General features: G+C 39.9%; 1 protein-coding gene across 4 annotated transcripts in view; it reads left to right on the top strand.

Moving 5' to 3' along the window:
• BBS9 (Bardet-Biedl syndrome 9) overlaps nt 1–19,518 on the top strand; it is a 617,615-nt gene that overhangs the window by 426,954 nt on the left and 171,143 nt on the right. For all 4 annotated transcript variants that reach the window (XM_030932359.1, XM_030932358.1, XM_030932357.1 and 1 more), the window contains one exon: nt 13,097–13,319. In XM_030932359.1, coding sequence (XP_030788219.1) covers nt 13,097–13,319 — 223 coding nt within the window. The remainder of the gene's footprint in view (nt 1–13,096; nt 13,320–19,518) is intronic.

The following is a 19,518-nucleotide window of genomic DNA, read 5'->3' as shown; positions in this document are numbered from 1 at the left end:
GGTATCTTCACTATCATTTCAGATTCAGGGTTTTGGTGCTTAATTATTGATATCCTTTGGAAGATAATAATAATAACAACAATAATAATACGGTGGTGCTAAGTGCTGTAAAAACTGCATTAGGTGCATGACCCCAGTAGGCACTGACTTTTCAAAGGTGTGCAGGTTTCACGAGGACACTCTATATATACATCTTAAGGCTTTGTAAGGACTAATTGAGGTAATGTACATGAAGTGCCAAATAATGGTGCCTGGCATGTGACAGGCATCCAAGAATTGGTAGTTATTATTGCCACTGTATTTCAACAATAAGATGCCATCTGCTCTAAGTTATGGCATTGCTTTGTGAATGAATCAGGGAAAAAAAAAAAAAAACACAGCCAATTAAACTATGACATAATAGTTTTATCACTTAAATTTTTTATTATTGAAAGAGCTCTCTTAGACGTATTTAGACATAAATTTTATCATATGTTACTCTTGTGCCTGAATAAGAAGAAAGATACAAGCAACATAAATTGAGTAAGGTATCCCGGAAACTTCTTCACATTCAAAGTTTGATTCCCCTAAATCATGACAGGTCATTAAACTACAGCTCATTGCTGTGTTTTTCCATGTAGCATTGTCCTGTATACTATAAAGAGCGTTGTTCGTGCAGCATTTCTTGAGTGTGCCACCGTTGCCTTCATGATTTCTTTTTTCTGAGCCTCTTACATCCTTTCAAAAACTTTCCTTTTTGACTAAACTCAAAACTTCATTTTTCCTCCTCGGTTGAACTGTATGTTGCCTGAAGTTAAGTGGCCTCTGTCCAAAGTTAGCAAGAAATTTTAGGCAAATTGATGTTTAATGGTCTAACAATAGTCCTACATGATACATTAATTAATTAAACCACATCTGTTTCAGGGATTTGCCAGTTTTTTTTCCTGACCTTAGTTGTATTGCTTGACCTTGACATAGGATAGTGATCTCTGTGCGTGTCTTTCCATAACAAAACATAACACAGTTTATTCTATCTGGGTGTATTTTCTTGTCTCACATCCTGGAAAGCTTACAGCTTAGCTTTTGCTTTTTGAGAAAATATGAAATTGCTGTCATTCTTCAGTCATGAATGTTTGCCTCACTCAGTTCAACTTTATACTTCTAACTATACTATTTCCATACCTTTCTGTGCACACAGTAACTTTTTTGCTCAACGATAAGTCATGGTGTAGTTTTAAAAGATAATTTCAATGGTAATTAATTCAATGAGGAGCATTCACATTGCACACAGGTCAGTGGACATGACATGATATGGACTGCTAAGATAAAGGCTGTACATACTCAGGCAATGAAAACTATAGCATGACCAGAACCTGAAAGCCAGAAGTTGTTATATACCACTGAGTATAAGACACAGTCCTACTTCTGGGATGTGGGGGAGAAATGTCCTAGAATTGATGGAACATAGGCCAGGTATGGTGGCTCACACTGGTAATCCCAGCACTTTGGGAGGCGGAGGCAGGTGGATCACGAGGTCAGGAGTTCAAGAGCAGCCTGGCCAAGATGGTGAAACCCCGTCTTTACTAAAAATACAAAAATTAGCTGGGTGCGGTGACAGGCGCCTGTAATCCCAGCTAATGGGGAGGCTGAGGCAGGAGAATGACTTGAACCCGGGGGTCAGAGGTTGCAGTGAACCAAAATCGTGCCACTGCACTCCAGCCTGGTTGACAGAGCAAGACTTCATCTCAAAAAAAAAAAAAAAAATTGATGGAACATGTTTGTAAGCACAGAGTAAAGAAATGATCATTGTAGTCTTTTTTATTAAGAGGAAATTTGTGAGTGGTTTGAATTGGGCACAGGAAGTCATAGAAAAAGGCAAGTCCATGACTTCCCATCTTGGAGTAGGTGTTTTTGACTAGAAGCACATTTCATATACAGTAAATAGGGAAAATCTTACCAGTTGTTGCTTTTTGAAGAGAAAGCCATGTATAAACAGTGAGAAGTAATGAAGATTGAGTATCTATTGCTATCATTTTAAATGTGGTCTGTTGCATAACATACGAAATGTAGGTTAAGATCTCACTGATAAGTAGTTTGTGAGAACTGAGTGAACACAGATCTTCTCACCCACAGCAATGAAGAAGAATTTGTGGGTGAAGTCACTAACAGTGTTAACAGGAGTATGTTTCATTTCTTGCATTTGGAATGGTGAAACTCCCCAGCTGCCTGAGAAATACAAATCTAACTTGTATTGTTGAACAGCAGTTGTTAGTTCCTTTCTAACCTATTGGGTCTGAATTCAAGATCATAAACATTGGTTAGCAGTCTTAGAACTAAGTCCAGTGAACTTCACTAACTAAATTTCTCCATTTTGTAAAGAAAATGGGAGAAGAGTTAAACACACACCCAAATAAGATATGCCAAAGGAATGTAAGAAAATTAACTTTTATTGAGCATTATTATGGGCTAGGCATTGATCAAGGACTTTTCATCTGTTATTTCATTTAATCCTCACTACGTCCCTTTGAAGTAGGCAGTGGTAGCATATGCTGTACATGTCCCATACCTATCTCTTAACCTCTCACCATTCCTGAATGCTTCCACCTGCTCAACACCTGCAGTTTTTGCCTGAGGACTATCCCTGTTTGGCAGAGGCTACATAGCCACCATGCTCAGCCAATGACTGATAGACTTAGTAGATTAATACCTAGGTTCCCTCATCCTTTATGCGGGTAACTGTGAGAGTTATGTTATACACCATCCCCCAGAGTTCTCTGGCAGGAGTGAGCACCGGTTGCCGCTCAACAGCATACCCTTTATTGCTTTTTCTCCACTGTTCATCACACTTCGCCACTCCCTATTGGCGCTTCTTGGCTCGGCTCTCAAGTCAACTACTTGTGCTTTTATCTTTGTTCCAATTTATAGATGAGGAAATAAGTCCAAGGCCACACATCTAGAAAATAACAGAGGCAAGATTTGAACCCAAATTAAGGGGCCTCACGAAAATGAACAGTCTGACTCAATGGAGTAACTTTGGACCAAGTGATCAAAGTGAATTTTTACTCTTCTCCAATCTATCACAAGGATAAATGTAGATTTATATTTTATAGTTATATGTGCCTGTGCTCAAGCCTATACCAGAAAATGCTGGCAAATTTAATCAACTTGTGGCTTGCTTCATATAACAGTAATACAAACTCAAGCTATATAATTAATTTTTGTACAAAACTGTTGGGAAAGTTTTATATTATGTATATTTACATTATTGTATAGACCTTTCTGTCTGAATAACTTTTATTTGACAAATAATTCTTCATATTGTTCTAGGATGGGGACTAGGGCATGAGAGCTAAAACAAATAATCGCTAAAGCACTTTACCTCTCTAAGTACATTCCATTGTCTATATCATTATATTTTTGTATATATTCTTATATTATCACTTGAGTGTAAGCCACTGTAAGGTAAGATCCATATCTGATTCACCTTTTTGGGAAAAAAAAAACCCACAATATTTAGTGTGTCTTGTACTAGTTGGTTCTAAATAAATTCTTTTAAAATAAATGACTGTATAGACTCAAATTTAAACTATTTATAGACAACGATATTTAAAATTAGGATGAATGTGTGGATAAACATCCTACTTCATCACCATTACTCTACAGTTTGGAGATTTGTGCTGCTCCCCTGCTGCCATCTTAGCTTGATAACTGTGAAAAATGACACTAACATTGAATGATGTACAGCTCTGTCATTCCAGATGCAATTCTAAATATTTTTTTTCTCCAGACTTGATTTCTATTGGAAGAAAATAGAAATAGAAATCTAGCATGTGGACCTTCTGGAGCTGTTTCATATCCATTGGCAGTCCTGATCGAGAGAGAAATAAATAACCATGTCTTAAAATAGTGAAGTTTCTGGGTGGTCCTGAAAAATTCAAAGTCATCAAAGGGAGGAGAGAAAAAAAGAAAGAAGAGAAACCTGTACTGCTTTTCACTTAAATCTGTGGTTTCATGTATTTTTAGACACTTTTTTCCTTGAGTTCAGTTATTCCTTGTTCTTTGAGATTGTTAAGAACACATCATTGTCAGGTAAGGAGTTGATACCTTTAGCTTACTCATATGGTTCTTCTCTTGTCCTAGGTGGCAATAAAAGTTTTCTCAGACTCTGTCAAATATGTGGGCACTTGAGGAGTCTTATGTGACCCACTGTGTTGTATGTCTTGATAATAGGAGTGGCTGTCCAAGTATTCTCAATGATGAGTGCCTGCAATGAGTGTTTGTACTTCAGACTCCTTGGGATCATGTCTGACCATTGCCATGTTTTCAGGAGCCATGGTGTCCAAAGGCTATAACCATATGTCAGTTACAGTAGTCTCTGAAGGTGCTTAAAGCTTTGGTGGACTCTTATAAAAGTTTGACCTAACCAAACTGGCACAGAGCATTGTGCTTTTTTTTTATTATTATTATGCAGTAAAATCTCATTTGATTATATGCAGATTATTCATTTGGATAAAGAAGCTGATTTAAGTTTTGGTTCTGTGAATATGTTAATTATGACCATGAATCTTCTAGGGGAAGAAGTCGTTTCTGAAGCCCAGTAAAGTAAAAGGAGCCTAAGCAGACCTAATGATAACAGATTGAAAGATAAACATAACGAAAGGGGAAATAAGGGCTCTGGGCCACAGTGGTCAAGTGTGGTATTTACAGCTATATAGTCCTGGATTATATTACAGCTCCCACTTTTAATAATTATGACATTTTCAGTGAAGTACCTTAAATCTAAATCCTCAGTTGGAAGTTATAATACCCCCTCATAGGGTAGTTGAGAGAATTAACTGAAATAATATTTGTAAGATTCTCAGCACATAAGAGGTCTAAAATAGTTTTGTTTTGTTTTGTTTTGTTTTGATGGAGTCTTGCTCTGTTGCCCAGGCTAGAGTGCAGTGACGCGATCTCAGCTCACTGTAACCTCCGCCTCCCGGATTCAAGTGATTCTCCTGCCTCAGCCTCCCAAGTAGCTGGGATTACAGGTGCCTGCCACCACGTCCAACTAATTTTTATATTTTTACAAAATACAAAATGCGGTTTCACCATCTTGGCCAGGCTGGTCTCGAACTTCTGACCTTGTGATCCATCTGCCTCGGCCTCCCAAGGTGCTGGGATTACAGGTGTGAGCCACTGTGCCCAGCCCCAAAATAGTTTCTACTTCTGTTGCTGTTGCTGCTATTCCTGCTGCTGTTATTCAAGTGAACCCGCAAAGAAAAGATAAACTTTAGAGAGAACTCTCACAAGTACGAATGTTGGTATGGGATTAACTGCCTGCATTTGCTAAATATGTCTCATTAAATCTTAGTAAGCACCTGGCAAGGGAAATATTGTCCTGGTTTTTTACTGATGAGGGAACTGAGATACAGAGAACTAAAATAATTTTCCCAGAGACATTAAGCTTATGTTTAAAGCTTAAATTTTCCCAGTGACATAAAGCCACAGTCTAGGTCTTCTGATTTCTAAACCAAGGTACTTTCATGGCCCATACTTCCCCTTTTGTGGAAATATATAAATAAGTGCAAGTCATAGTGTGAGATGGTGAATAAGTGAAGGCTCAGTGTTGCAGGCCACATAGCTAATGACCGCAGAGGAAAAGGCAACCTTAAACTCAGGGCTCGTCTTTCTTGGGCCTCCATTGTCCCCTGGATCTTGACCTGGTAATTTGTCACTATGATGTTAGCTTTCCTGTGCCTTCAAGGAATGGTTTTTATATGTTCTTTTCCAGTTGTTCTCACTGGGAAATCTGGTCCAAGTGATGTAATTTACCACCACCAGAAACAGCTTTCCCCTGGAATTGTATTATCAATTTGATTTTTCAGTCTTTAATTTTTTTTTTTGTAAGTTGCTTCTGAGTAATGCAGGTAACTGGAAACTTTTGCTTGAACTAAACTTTAATGCTTAGTCAAGGTGACTGGCTCCATCAGACATCATTAGTATTTTGCTTTGTTTTAAAACTGATGATCTCCATCCAGGATCACATTTTATAATACTTCAGGTAATCTACTTTGTGTTCCTCCATCTAAAGAATTTGGGGTTGGAATGGGAGTACAGGTCAAATATAAATGTTCCTGGGAAAACATAAGCTTACAAAAGGGATCAGAATGGGTTGGTTTGCAGCAATTTTGTGCTTTCTGCTTGCACCGCAGCCGAACTCTCTGAAGGTCTCTTAGCTTATATTTGTTAAAGAGGTTTTAGATTTTCATCCATTTCATCCAATAGGATGCAGTGTGCTTGATTTTCCACAAAATGGTGTGGATAAACCTACACACTGGTCTACTTTTGGTTGAAATCTCAATTAAATTTTTACTGCTTGTGAGTTGTGACAAAGATACGGAGAATTCCAAAAGTCCAATAGATTGTTTTCATTTAAAATGAAAAGGAATGATACTGGGGAATGAGAGTTAGTAGATTACATGTGGAATTTTCTTCATTTTATGATGAGTTGAAAAAATTAGAGCTGATTTTTTTCAGTGCTTTATTTTATAAAAACATTGAATAATGATTTTAAACTTAAGATGCCATATAGACAATACAACTTGCTTTCATTTTTATTTTATTTTATTTTCTATTTTACGTTCAAAGGGCTGTTTTATTTTTCAAAGGTGAATTGCTCAACATTTTGAGCCCTCTTTGCATGACAGGGGGATTTCACTGATTACAATCAAGCAAATAATATTTGGAAATAATCTGAACCTAGATAGATCCTGAAAAGGCCCTATACTTTCCATGATACATAGTTTAGAACTAAAGTACAAAGTTTTATTTGTTCTGGGGTTTACAATGACCCATTATACAATTAGTTTTAGCATATTTAAATATAATCTAATACAATACCATACAAAGTAAGAACCGTAATGTTCTGTGGATCAGTTATAAATACCAAACACTTTTCATTGTGAATCCTTTACATCTATTGAAGAGGAAATTTTTTCCCTTTAATACAGTTTGTTATTAAGATAAATGAATATGATATGAATGTTGTTTCGCCTTCAAATATATAATGCAAGATGGGCCATTTCTGAGAGTCTTCTCTTTTCCCTTGAAATCTGGACTCCTGCCACAATATCTACATTTGTTCTTTTAACAGGTCTCGTGGTTTTTGTTTGTTTGTTTTTGTTTTTTAACCTTTTCTCGCTCCCTTAGAGTTAACTGGGTGCACATTTGGTAATAAATGTTACTGTGGCATTTTGTGGTTTTTCCCTATACCACTGTAGTTAAGGATGTGGTACTGTTTCTATTATAATAATAGGTTTGCAGGAGTTTATAATTTGTTTGAAAAAAAGTTTAAGGTTATTACTTGGAACTTTAGATTTCAATGACATACTTCTATTTTCTGATTTTTAAAAAAGTAGGATTGAGTAAATTTGCTCATTTCATAGTATCTTCCACTTAAGATTTCAGAGTGCCGTACCATTTATATAAGATTGGCATAATGAGTAGTGTTATTGCTGTTTTGTGGAGACTGCACGTGTACCCTAGACAGATGAAATGAGTTATCTAAGATCACACAGTGAAGGGGCAGATGAGGTGAATGAGGTTAAGTCAGAACCCAGGAGCCTCAGGACAGCTATCATCAACTCAACTGTTTTGATTCACAGGTGGCATGGGAATACTTTCTTAGTTTATTTTGTGCTTTGGTTACTTTTGTGATACCCTAGGAAATTAACTTTACAAGTGTGGTCAAACTTTCTACTTCCTCCTGTTTCTGATAAGCCACTTGCTTGATCTGGTATTTAGGCCTATTGACCAGTGGAGACTAGCAGGGTAGTAAAGCAAAGCAGTCAGAAATTCAGCTGTGGCTCTCTGGACTCTGGATAGCAAGAAGCATAGCTCAGCTGAATTCAGTCAGGAGCAGACTAGGCAAGGCCAGGTCCTTGAATTGAAAGAGCTGGCTCACAGAAAAAGGGCACACCAGCAATCATACTGGTACACAAAGGCATCTGGGACCAGCATGGAGTGTAGAAGCCTCTGCACAGGCTGGCAAGATGTGGAAGCAGAGAACTGAGCAGCCATGTTGGGGGATGCAGGCAGCAGGCAACTCGGCGCTGGAGAAGTCAGGTAGCAGGAGAGAACTGGGCAGCCATGTTGGGGGATGCAGGCAGCAGGCAACTTGGCGTTGGAGAAGTCAGGTAGCGGGAGAGAACTGGGCAGCCATGTTGGGGGATGCAGGCAGCAGGCAACTTGGCGTTGGAGAAGTCAGGTAGCGGGAGAGAACTGGGCAGCCATGTTGGGGGATGCAGGCAGCAGGCAACTTGGCACTGGAGAAGTCAGGTAGCAGGAGAGAACTGGGCAGCCATGTTGGGGGATGCAGGCAGCAGGCAACTTGGCGTTGGAGAAGTCAGGTAGCAGGGAGGCCCTCGGCCCCTGGGTCCAGTTCCTTGGAGGGATCTTGCAGAAGCTAGGCAGCTATCTATCAAGGAGTGACACTTTCAGCAGGCTCCCAAAGCAAGGGCTCTGGTAGAGGACTTGGGTAAAGCCAAGGTCTGGAAACAAAGGAAAACCCAGTTATCAATACTAGACTAGACAAAGTAAACCAAAAAATCCCCACAAACCCAATGGATAAGTTAACTTCCAATAACGACAAGGGCTGTGGAGAAGATAAAATAGAGTAACATGCACATTTAACTAACTCCTTCTCCCTTCTCTTCCCTCCCCTCCCCTCCGGTCCCCTTCCCTTCTCTTACATCTGTCCCTTCTCTTCCCTCCCCTCCCCTCCCCTCCAGTCCCCTTCCCTTCTCTTACATCTGTCCCTTCCCTTCCCTTCCCCAGTTCCCTCCCACTCCCCCAGCACTGTTGTTTTCTGAAAGCCATACACACAGGTCAACCTGGAATTTACAGCAAATTGTGGATTTGAGAACTATAACAAAAATCAATTCTCACTGAAGAGAGCACGCTCAATTCCAGAAATGTTTAGTGCTGTATTTCCCAAATTGAGGTTTTCTTTTACTCTCACAATATAAGACAAAAATACTAGTATGATTGATATTCATCTTTAAAGGTTAAAGGTTAGGTATGTGCATGTAGTATGTGTATGTATTTAGACATTAAAACTGCACATTAGCGTTACCAATTTAAGAGCTATGAATAAAGGTAATGGACTCAAATACCAAAAAGCTGTTTAAAGTAGCTTACCTTTAAGGTACTTCTCACACCTGAGATTCTAGATTCCACAGTTTTATTTCACATTTCCATAGGTAAGTATGCTACATGTTTGATCAGTGAATTATCACATTGTATTTTTATTTAACAAAACTCTCAAAGGCTCTTTTTTTGTCTCAAAGATATTCCTTTTTAGTCTTATATTTGAATTTATGTATCAATTCAGTCCCTCCAAGTAATAACTCTGTGTTTTAGTGGCAATCTTTCTAAAGTACTGGCATCATGCCTCATTTATATTAAAGAAGTATCCCATGCCAAATACCTAAACATGACATGGTTTTTGACTTGATCTGCAAGTTGGCATTAGGAAAAGAAATTGTGTAGTACTCTGTATTAACTAAATGTCGTATCTACTTAAATTAATATGTTACAGTAATCTATTTATGATACAGTAGTTTCCTTAAATGAATGAGAGTAGGAACTATTTTAATGCTGAAATGACCACAGAGCATACAAATGCCAAATTGTATTCAAAGGATTTTTTCTTCTTATACTCCAGAGGTCTTCGTCATGACTCCAATTGAAAACATGTCCTCTCCAATGATGTCTGGGTTACTATTTTGTCTTCATTTACCTCTTCCCATTGTTACTGAAATACAAGGTCAATTCTAGGTATTAGTCTAGTTTAGATTTTGGTAGTAGTAAAGAGATGTCTTTGTAACAACCAGTGGTTTATTATTCTTTAGTGGTTTGGGGTCAGAAGCTGTTTTTATGGTCTTTTGGGTCTCTTGAATCTCTTGAAAGGATTTTCAAGATGACTTTAAAATCATTTACTTTTTTCCTAATTTGCCTAGTGACCCCTACAGGTGGGCCAATAGAAGTGGGCCAATAGAGTGAAAAGTCCCAATTAACTGATTATGGCAATCAGTGGGAAGTTCTCTAGATGAAACATGTAGAGTCTGCATTTTGATCTGAAGAACCAACTGCAGGCCAGACACGGTGGTTCACGCCTATAATCCTAGCACTTTTGGAGGCCGAAGCAGGCAGATCATCTGAGGTCAGGAGTTCAAGACCAGCCTGGCCAATACAGTGAAACCCCATCTCTACTAAAAATACAAAAATTAGCCAGGTATGGTGACACCCGCCTGTAATCCCAGCTACTCAGGAGGCTGAGGCAGGAGAATCGCTTGAACCTGGGAGGCAGAAGTTGCAGTGAGCTGAGATTATGCCATTGCACTCCAGCCTGGGCGACAAGAGCAAAACGCTGTCTCAATAAAGAGAGAGAGAGAGAGAGAACTTCATAAACCTAGAAGAAGAGACATGGCAAGTGTGGCAAAGACCTGGGGCTTAGTTGTCTGTGCACTCAATGTGAATCAAGAGTGTAATCCAACTGCCAAGAGAGCAGAGGCAACTGGAGGCCAGGCTGGCAGGAGAATTCCTAGAAAAAAGGAGGGCTGTGGGATACCTACATTCCCAGCTGCAGCCCTGTGTTTTGGGGTCACTCGGGGGTTCTCTACTTAGCTGTATAAATTTGTAAGTGCTTCAAATTGGAGCTCATTTAAAGAAGAGTGGTCACAATGGAGAAAAAGCTTGAAACTCTGTGTAAGGAAGAACTGGAGGAACTAGGATGTTTATTCTGGAGGAGAGGGTACAGAATTGCTGTCTTCACAGATAAAACAGGCTGTCATGTAGAAGAGAGGTTAGATTTATTCTGCATGACTCTGGAGGGCAGAAGAAGGGCCAATGAGGTAGACTTTGACTCAGTGTGGGAATAGTTTTCTGTTGGCTACACATGTCCCTGAAAGGAGTGAACTGCCTCAAAAAGTGGTGATTTTGGATCTTGAAGACAGCTATGCCTAGGCAGATGGTTGCTATTGTATAAATGATCCTGGGAAAACCCCCACGAGACTAGACATAAAGATCTCCAAAGCTCTCCCAACTTTAAGGCCCTGGTTTTATATCTCACCATCTCTCTGTCCAGCAAACCTATTTCTTGACCATCCTCTGTATACCAAGAATAGTGTGGGGATGTGGAGAACTCCAGGCACTCTCACAGAAAACCAGACATGCAAACAGCACCCACATCACAGGATGACAAGAGCTGTGATGCATCTGGGTGTGTGAAGTCTCAGAGCCCCAAAGAGGGTTCACCCATCAGCCCTTGGATGGCAGTGCCTGAGCAAGTCATTAAGTGGGAGTTGGCCAGATAAAGAGTAGAGGTTAGGGCATTGCAGCATGCGCGCTGGCCATGTACAGAGGCCTAAGGGAGAGACAATGTGGGTGCAGGTGGATGGGAATAGAATACAATGGAGCAAGAGCTGGAGCAGAAAGTTCCTTAAATGCCAGTATGACTGTTTGAATTTAGGAGTTTGTATTAGTCTGTTCTCATGCTGCTATAAGGAAATACCTGAAACTGGGTAATTTATAAAGAAAAGAGGTTTAATTGACTCACAGTTCTGCGTGGCTGGGGAGTCGTCGGGAAACTTATAGTCATTGCAGAAGGAACCTCTTCACAGGGCAGCAGGAGAGAGAATGAGTGCCAGCAGGGGAAATGCCAGATGCTTATTCAACCATCAGATCTCATGAGAACTCACTATCACAAGAACAGCATGGGGGTAGCCACCTCCATGATTCAGTTACCTCCCACTGGGTCCCTCCCATGACGCGTGGGGATTATGGGAACTACAAAATGAGATGTGGGTGGGGACACAGCCAACAGCCAAACCATATCAGAGTTGAAGCTTGGAAGTAACCTCGTCTGATTTGCATATTTGAGCGGTGGCTCAAATGATAAGTTTGAGGATGGAATGAGGGGTTCCAGAGGAACCTTCTCTCTGAGTCTCAGGTCTCTTACCTCTAATATAAGGGACTTGCACTATTCCGCAGTATTCTATGATCGTAAATTCATTTCTTGTCTTTCTTTATCATTGTATTGGATGGTCAGGCCCATGGTGCTCTAGGCCTTACCAGCCTTTGTGTACAGATGGAGTCACATTCACAGCAACACCCAGATTTCACTCATGCTTAGCTTCCCTGTTGTGCTTCTTGGGACCTCCAGATCCCCATAAAGATCTTACCCAGTTATTCCTGGAGCCTCTGGGGATGCCCAAAGGAAGGTCCTTAACTGACCCCTCCTGCTCGTTACCTCATACTCCTTGATGCCAGTGTTAGCTGAGCCCACCTGAGGGTGGTGCCTCCCCATGCCAGTCCTGCTGGTGCCAGTGCTCTCCATGACAATGCTGAGGTCCCTGCCTAGTGCTGACGTTCCTGGAATTGCAGCTGTCACTGCACTTTTCTAGGTTTTTCACTGCAGCACAGTCACACCATTCCCCAAAAAAGTGGGGGCAATGGCCTACTTCCTTTGGGTCATTTACTGTCACCTGGGCAGTAAGCAGTACTAGGCAGGTCCTGTGTTTCACAGGATCCTTCTTGAAATAGCTCCTTTGTTTCTGTCTATAATCCCAAGGCTGTGGAACCAGTACCTGAGGGAGACACCAGGATTTTCCCGCCATTCCAGTATCCCCCAGGGTATCCAAAGGTCCTCCCACTCCTGGCCCGCTTTCCTTTAGCTGAAGATAAGAAAGATAAGGCAAAACAAACTATAATCCTGGCAGCTTTACCCACCAGATCATCAAACAGACCTATGCCTGAGACTCTTTTTGTTGTTACTCATTACTCTATGCCTGGCTCAGGGCTAAACCCTTCTCATGGATCTCCAATCCTCGGAGGGACAGACTATTAACATCCTCATTTGTAGACGAAGATGAGGCTAAGAGGAATTAAGTAACTTGCTCAAGGTCAAACAAGTAACAGAGCTAGAATTCCAAACCAGCCTAGTCTGGAATGTTCCAGATACCACACTCTTCACAGGTCCCCAACACTTGAACATAAACACTCAATAATCTGTATCAAGTGCCCACTTTTCTCATTGTCATCTTTGTATTAATTCAAAATTGGCTTTTGTATCCAGGGCTGGGAAGAAACGGTGGATGCTGCCATTTCCCACCTGTTGAAGACTTGCCTGTCGAAGAGTTCGAAGGAGCAGGCTTTGAACCTCAACAGCCAGCTGAACATACCCAAAGACACAAGCCAACTGAAGAAACGTATCACCTTGCTCTGCGATAGATTAGCCAAAGGTGGCCGTCTCTGCCTAAGTACCGATGCAGCAGCCCCACAGACCATGGTCATGCCAGGTAAGAGCTCTGTCCACACTCCCTAAACACAATTATACTTCTCCCAAATTAAAGGAATTGCCTGTGGTTGTATTTGGGGTTTACATTTCATATTAAAGTGACAACAGCCAAGGCAATTGATTTCGTGTTTCCCCTCTGACATCCCAGGGTAACCCCTTGAATAAATATTCTTGAGATATTTGCTTGCTAGACATTTCTAGAATGGTATGTCTTTTTTCTTCTCTCTGCTTTTAAATATACGATCCATTTTGTTTGGCTTCTAACCAATAAAAAGTGGATTAGAGGATAAAACTGTTTTTAAGAAAAAGTTTTACTAAATGTGATCTCGCGATACAATATTTCATAAATGTAAATAGCATGATACAAGCAACTAATGTAATCCAGATGAGTCCAGTCTCTTCTGCTGTTTGTTTGGCTTGTGGTCATCAGAATAAGGGGGAAAGAGACAAAGTGAAAGGTGGGGATCAAGAGATGCGAGCAGGCTTCAGAGCCCAGGAACCCATGGGCCAGCATGGAGAGAGATTCCACTTTCCCCTCCATGGACAGTCAGTGATGGTCATGGGCACCCAGGGCTGCCCTTCCCATGGTCATAGGGGCTGAGCAGTCAGTCATGCAGCCCTCAGGTCTCTTAGGGGCAGCAGTTCCCAAGTCCTGCTTCCCTCTTCCTAGCCTGTCTGTGGCAGCAGCAAGGAGCATTACATCAATGAATTTATTGATGCGGCAGGTGTAGCATCTCTTTCCTCCTACAGCAAGAACCATAGTGTGGGAAGTGGTGTGGTTTTCTCTTCTTCCTTCTTACATGCCTTTTCTTTACTTCCCTGCCCCCATTCCCTTTCTGGTAGTCTTGCTGTTGCTTCCTTTTCCCTCTCAATCAGCATTCCTAGAAGTGAAAAGGAATGCAAGTGAAATTGTAGAAGATAAACATGGAGACAGCGTAGCATAATCTAATAGGCACAGACTCTGAGGACAGACAGAACAATGTTTGGATCCTGCCTCTTTTTATCTGTTACTACTTATATGACCCTGGGTATGTTACTTTCTTTTCTAGAATCTTCATGTCTTCCTTTAGAAAGTGAATGTGATAATGCTTGCCCTGCCGCTGGTGCTTTATGAGTTTATCAAGCACCTAGCACAATGCTTGGAACAGAGACACTCTAAAAAAATTCAAGCTATAATTACTATCATTGTTATGGATATATGCATCATTCAGCCTTTAAATTTGAAAGTGGAAAAATAGCTGGTTTGGGGTTATGGATTCTATATTCTATGATTTGAATATCTTTACCTCAACTATACATAGGTAGAAGCCAACTTTATTCCAGAAGAATATTTTTTTATTTAGCCTTTTATAATAGAAACGCCTTTCCATAGAGAAATAGTTCTAACATTGTTTGCCTTCATTTAGAACCTCTTTATCTCACCCTGTAACATCGTCTTAACTGTTCCACTTGTCCATCTTCTGTCCACTGTTACAGGATTGTTTTCTTAAGAGATATTTAGGCTTAATGAGATAGTAAATGAAAACTATTCATTATAGTAAGTATCAGTTTATGACTCTCCCTCCCTGCTTGCCCACAGGAAAAACAAAGGAGACTTGAGGGAAAAGGACAGATATATTAATTTAAAAAAAGGAGAGAGAGAGAAAATTTGAAGAGGGATGGGATGGCCCACCTGATTGGCTGATTACCTGTGAGTTCAGGCTGCAGCAACCCTGAATCCTCTTCTTAGGTCTCTGTCTGAGCTTTCCTGTTCAGGGATCCCCAAATCCCCGTCTTAGTCGTTTTTGTTTAAGTAACTAGATTTGTAAGTAACATAAGGACTGTGTCCATATCTAGGATGTGGAACATTTTAAAACCTCAGTGCAAAGTTTTTGAATGTATGGAAGGAAGGGACAGAGAAAGAAGGAAAAGAAGGAAGGGAGAAAGAAATGAAGAAAAGAAGAAAGATGGACAGTGTGTTTGTTCACAGGCCAGGGGGCCATCAGCCAGATTCACGCTTGGTCTAGCTGAGTTCATTCTGTTGGAGAGATTTAGGCTGTGTGCATGTGCATCAGGGTCACAGTCGCAATGCCTTGCCTTTACTTGCCAACGACCCGCTTGCCACTCTGTGGTTGAGTGGCACTTGTCTTGATCTAATCAGGATAGTGAGGTCTTAAAAAATTGTTAAATTAGCACTTGTTGTCATTAACATGCTTAATTATTGCCTATACTACTTTTCTTCCCTATAACTCAGATTTTTCACATGCCTTATCTCTGTATTAGCATATTTTTGAGGTAGAAGAAACATGTAGAATTATTGCTGTCTTAAAATAGAAAGTGGAGGCAGGAAAATTGAAATCTCTTGCCTGGAGTTACATGGTTACTGGAAGGGTTAGGTCTAGAATCCAAATATCCCAGCCCACTGTGCTTCCCTCTAGACCACACAGACCACAGTGGTACAAATCTGTTTTTAGCCAGAGCCTCCTCCTGTGTAAGCTATTCTTGATTCGGCCTTCTCCCCGCCCCCCCTCACCTCGCGCCCCCCCCCCCACTTAAATATGTCTAGCACTGTGAAAGGAAAAGGGCAGAAAATAGTTTTACACAGTCTCTTTGCTTTGCTATGAGAAATATATTAAAGATTTATCTTATATTTGTTTTGTGCTTAATTTTTATTATGTCCAAAGGTGACGTGATAACATTATCATGAGTATTTCTTATTAAGAAATACTGTGAGGAGTTATTTTTGCTTCAACCCTGTAATTGTGCAGTTTACAATGTTGGTTTAGCTCCAATCATTGTATCAGAATATACAAAGTGACATATTAGAAAGGACTGGATAACTGAATACATAAGCATACAAGCTTTTCTTGCAGAGATGATTTTTTAAGATTTAGATGGGACCTTAGAAATCGTCTGGTTCATCTCCCTCACTTAACAGCTGAGGTAACGAAGGCCTAAGAAGGTGAAGTGAATAAGTGCTCAGTATTAAAAGGCAGGAGTGTGTGTAATTTTGCCATGTTCCCTATTAAATTGCAGTTGGATAAACATCTCAGAATAAAAAACCCTTGGTCTTTCCTAGCCTCATGAATTTATGAGCCCAGCACTTTGGATGTGCCCTTTTTTCGCTGTAGTGAAGGCTCTGGTGACAACATCCTCCCTGGTGTCCAGAGTTTGAAAATCTTTCCCAGTGGGAATTACCTTATGAACTTCTTTGCCTCACATTTCTCCTGCTTGACTTTACCAATTCTCTATCGGTTTTTCCCTTAACCTTTTCTGGTGAACTTTTTATTGTTGTTGCAGAGCCATCAAATTTATTTCTCTCATCTGCAGTTCTGGTGTTCACATCTTTCTGCTGGTGAATATAGCTTGTAAGAAATCTACTTTCATTAAATATCTGTTTTCCAATCTCAGCAGTATGCATTCTACTCTTAGAGCAGAAGTCACAGAGGGCCACCTGGTTTGTGTATTTTAAAGATCTGAATGTAAGTGATTTAGTGGTCTAGCTGGCCTTTTCATGCATATATGTTCCCAACCTTCTCCCTGCAGCTGCCTAGGACTAAAAGACTTGCTGTATTTTGCAGGAGGCTTCCTTTTACAACCTCAGTATCTAGGACAATATTTCAGTAGCCCTAATTATGGCAAAGACTTGAACCTCTCAAGCATATATGCAAAACTTAATGTATACCTGAGTGGGCCTAACTCATGATATTTGAAGTCTTATTGTTTTAACCTCATGAACACTGGAGTTTTTGTCACCTCTATGCTTTTCTTAAACTTAATTTCAACTAGGTGATACCTTGCCCAAGAAGTGAGATAGGTAAGTGATGGCCCATCAGATAGAAGCTTGGAAAACAAATGCTGTAGGCACCACACTGGGCAGGCATAGAAAGTTGGGCAAGGAAAAGGGGTGTAAAGACAATTCAGGCTGATCAGGTGCCTCAAGTGAATATTCTCTTAATGTGATCAAATGACTTCACATTTCATAATGGGCCGTAGCTTCAGCTGTATTTTCTTTCACACTGCCAGATTCCTGGGCTAAAAGGAAGCCAAGAGGAGGGAGTAAAAGGAAGCAAAGAAGGTGTGATAAATAAGATTAGGTATCTTATATAATCCATATCTTTTCATAGATATGGATTTAAAAAGTTATCATTTTGGGATGTGGTAGGGAGCACCCAGGAATTAGCATTTTGTGCATCTTTATTGTATTAAGTGGATAGGAGAAAAGACACAGTATGAATCTGAATGCAGAGTATAAATGTGAATAAGATATCCATTCCAGCATTTTGAGAGAGAGATTTTAAATTCTCTTTAGTGTTTAAATCTTGAGTTAATGACCTTTGGCCTTAAGGATTTGATATTATTTTGAGGCTACTTCCAATTGGCCCATTTAAACTGAATTTAAATTTAATTCTCCCAGGTCTCACTTAGATGCTTGATAAGACATTTGGTGTTTACTTTCATAGTTGTCAGTATGATTTAACTGTTGGTTTTACACTTTGCCGTTTTATAAGTTTGAAGTCATTCTTTAAGGAAATTTAGATGAATTAAATATACAAAAATGGCTTCTGAGCCTGTTTTTCCTACAGAGAATACAATACTTTATCTTGACTTTTAAAAAAAAAAAAAAAAGGGAGTGAGTTCCAAAATGGCAAAATGCTATTGTGAAGTGAACTTCACATCTGAAATATATGGGTTCCAGAGCTAAGCTGACCAGTTATATGATATGGAACAAGTACTTAGTCTTTCCACTTCTTTGTTTTCTCAACTATAAATAGGAAAAATAATGATACTTCACTATAGATTTGTTGGCCAAATTAAATATAGTAGTACATGGAAAATGCTTAGCAAGTACCTGACACATAGCAAATTCTCACTAAATGTGAGTTTCTGTTAGTAATAATGATGAATACTATTGTAAAATCCCAAAGGAACTTGGGAGAACTTGACAAAAAGATTCTAGAGTTCAATTCAAAGAATACGATTATAAGATTATACAGGTGTTAGGTTCCAGCCCAAGCAGAGGTCTGAGGGAAATTGATGGGGTAGTGGGTAGCTGAAAGAACACTTGAGAGACCACAGGTAGGTGGGACGTGGCTTTATTCAGCAACTCACTCACACTGTTGGTGCTGGATTTATGCACCTCCCAGACAATAGTGGCTCAGAGCCAGGTGATGAGTCCTCCCATGTTATGGCTACATAGGTATGACTATATAATGCACGGGATTGTGCACCTGCACTCCAATCCTGCTGTGTCATGCTGTGCCAGATGTGTACCTTGGGCTATACTTGACTGCAGTGTAAAATTTGCATTTTCAGATTATTCATTATTAAGCAAAAGTGAATGACAATAGTGTACACTCAACTTTGGCCTTACAGGCACCTTTACAGAAAGGGTCCTTTTAAGAAAAAATATTCCAAGGCATGATCTGTTTTCCTAGCAGTCTCTCTTAGTCCTTCAATATGCAAGTCATTTTCATTAGAAACAGCTATCATGTCATCATTGTGGTCTGTTTTCTTTTCTTTACTGTCAACTGAACTGACTGCCAGATTTTCACTGGTCACTGGCCTTGCATGTGACAGACACAGTTCTCCAATAACACTTTAACTGCGTTAAACCTGACATAATTTGCAAGATTTGTAGTTTTCCTCTGCAGCCAATTCGTGTTGTATTTGCAGTAATTTCCTACAGTCAGTGAGGGATTAACCAATAGAATGTTGGTAGCAGGCAGAGATTCATTTAGTGTTAAATGCAGGAGGATATTTGAGTACGGACTAATTTTATAAGTGGTCAGTTAGTTTTTGAGTGCATATCTTTGTGTTATGTTTTGCTTTTCTATGATTACAGCAACTGGGATAATTAAAACTTCCTTAAGCAGGAGGATCCACCCTCTTCCCTTCAATTATATATGTAAAAACTTAGAATGTGTTAACATTAACTCTAACCACATGTGCTAATGTGGCATTTCAAAGCAATGAAGAGAGGACAAGATGAATTAGGTTAAAAATAGTGTTGGAAACTGGCCAACCATTTGGAGAGAAGAAATAGATTCCCTACCTCATCCCATATCACACAATACATTTCAGACAAATAAGGTATTTAAATTCAAAAAAAGAAATTTCATAAATCACAGAAGGATATAAAGGATACATTGATATGGAAGCAGGATAGACCTTTCTATGTAAGTTAGCAAAGGCAGTAAACACAATACTGAGCTTTAGTT

The sequence above is a fragment of the Rhinopithecus roxellana genome, chromosome 6 (genome assembly GCF_007565055.1).
Source record: "Rhinopithecus roxellana isolate Shanxi Qingling chromosome 6, ASM756505v1, whole genome shotgun sequence".
Lineage (NCBI taxonomy): Eukaryota > Metazoa > Chordata > Mammalia > Primates > Cercopithecidae > Rhinopithecus > Rhinopithecus roxellana.
The sequence above is the reverse complement of the archived record's forward strand: the minus strand, read 5'-3'. Positions and strand labels throughout refer to the sequence as shown.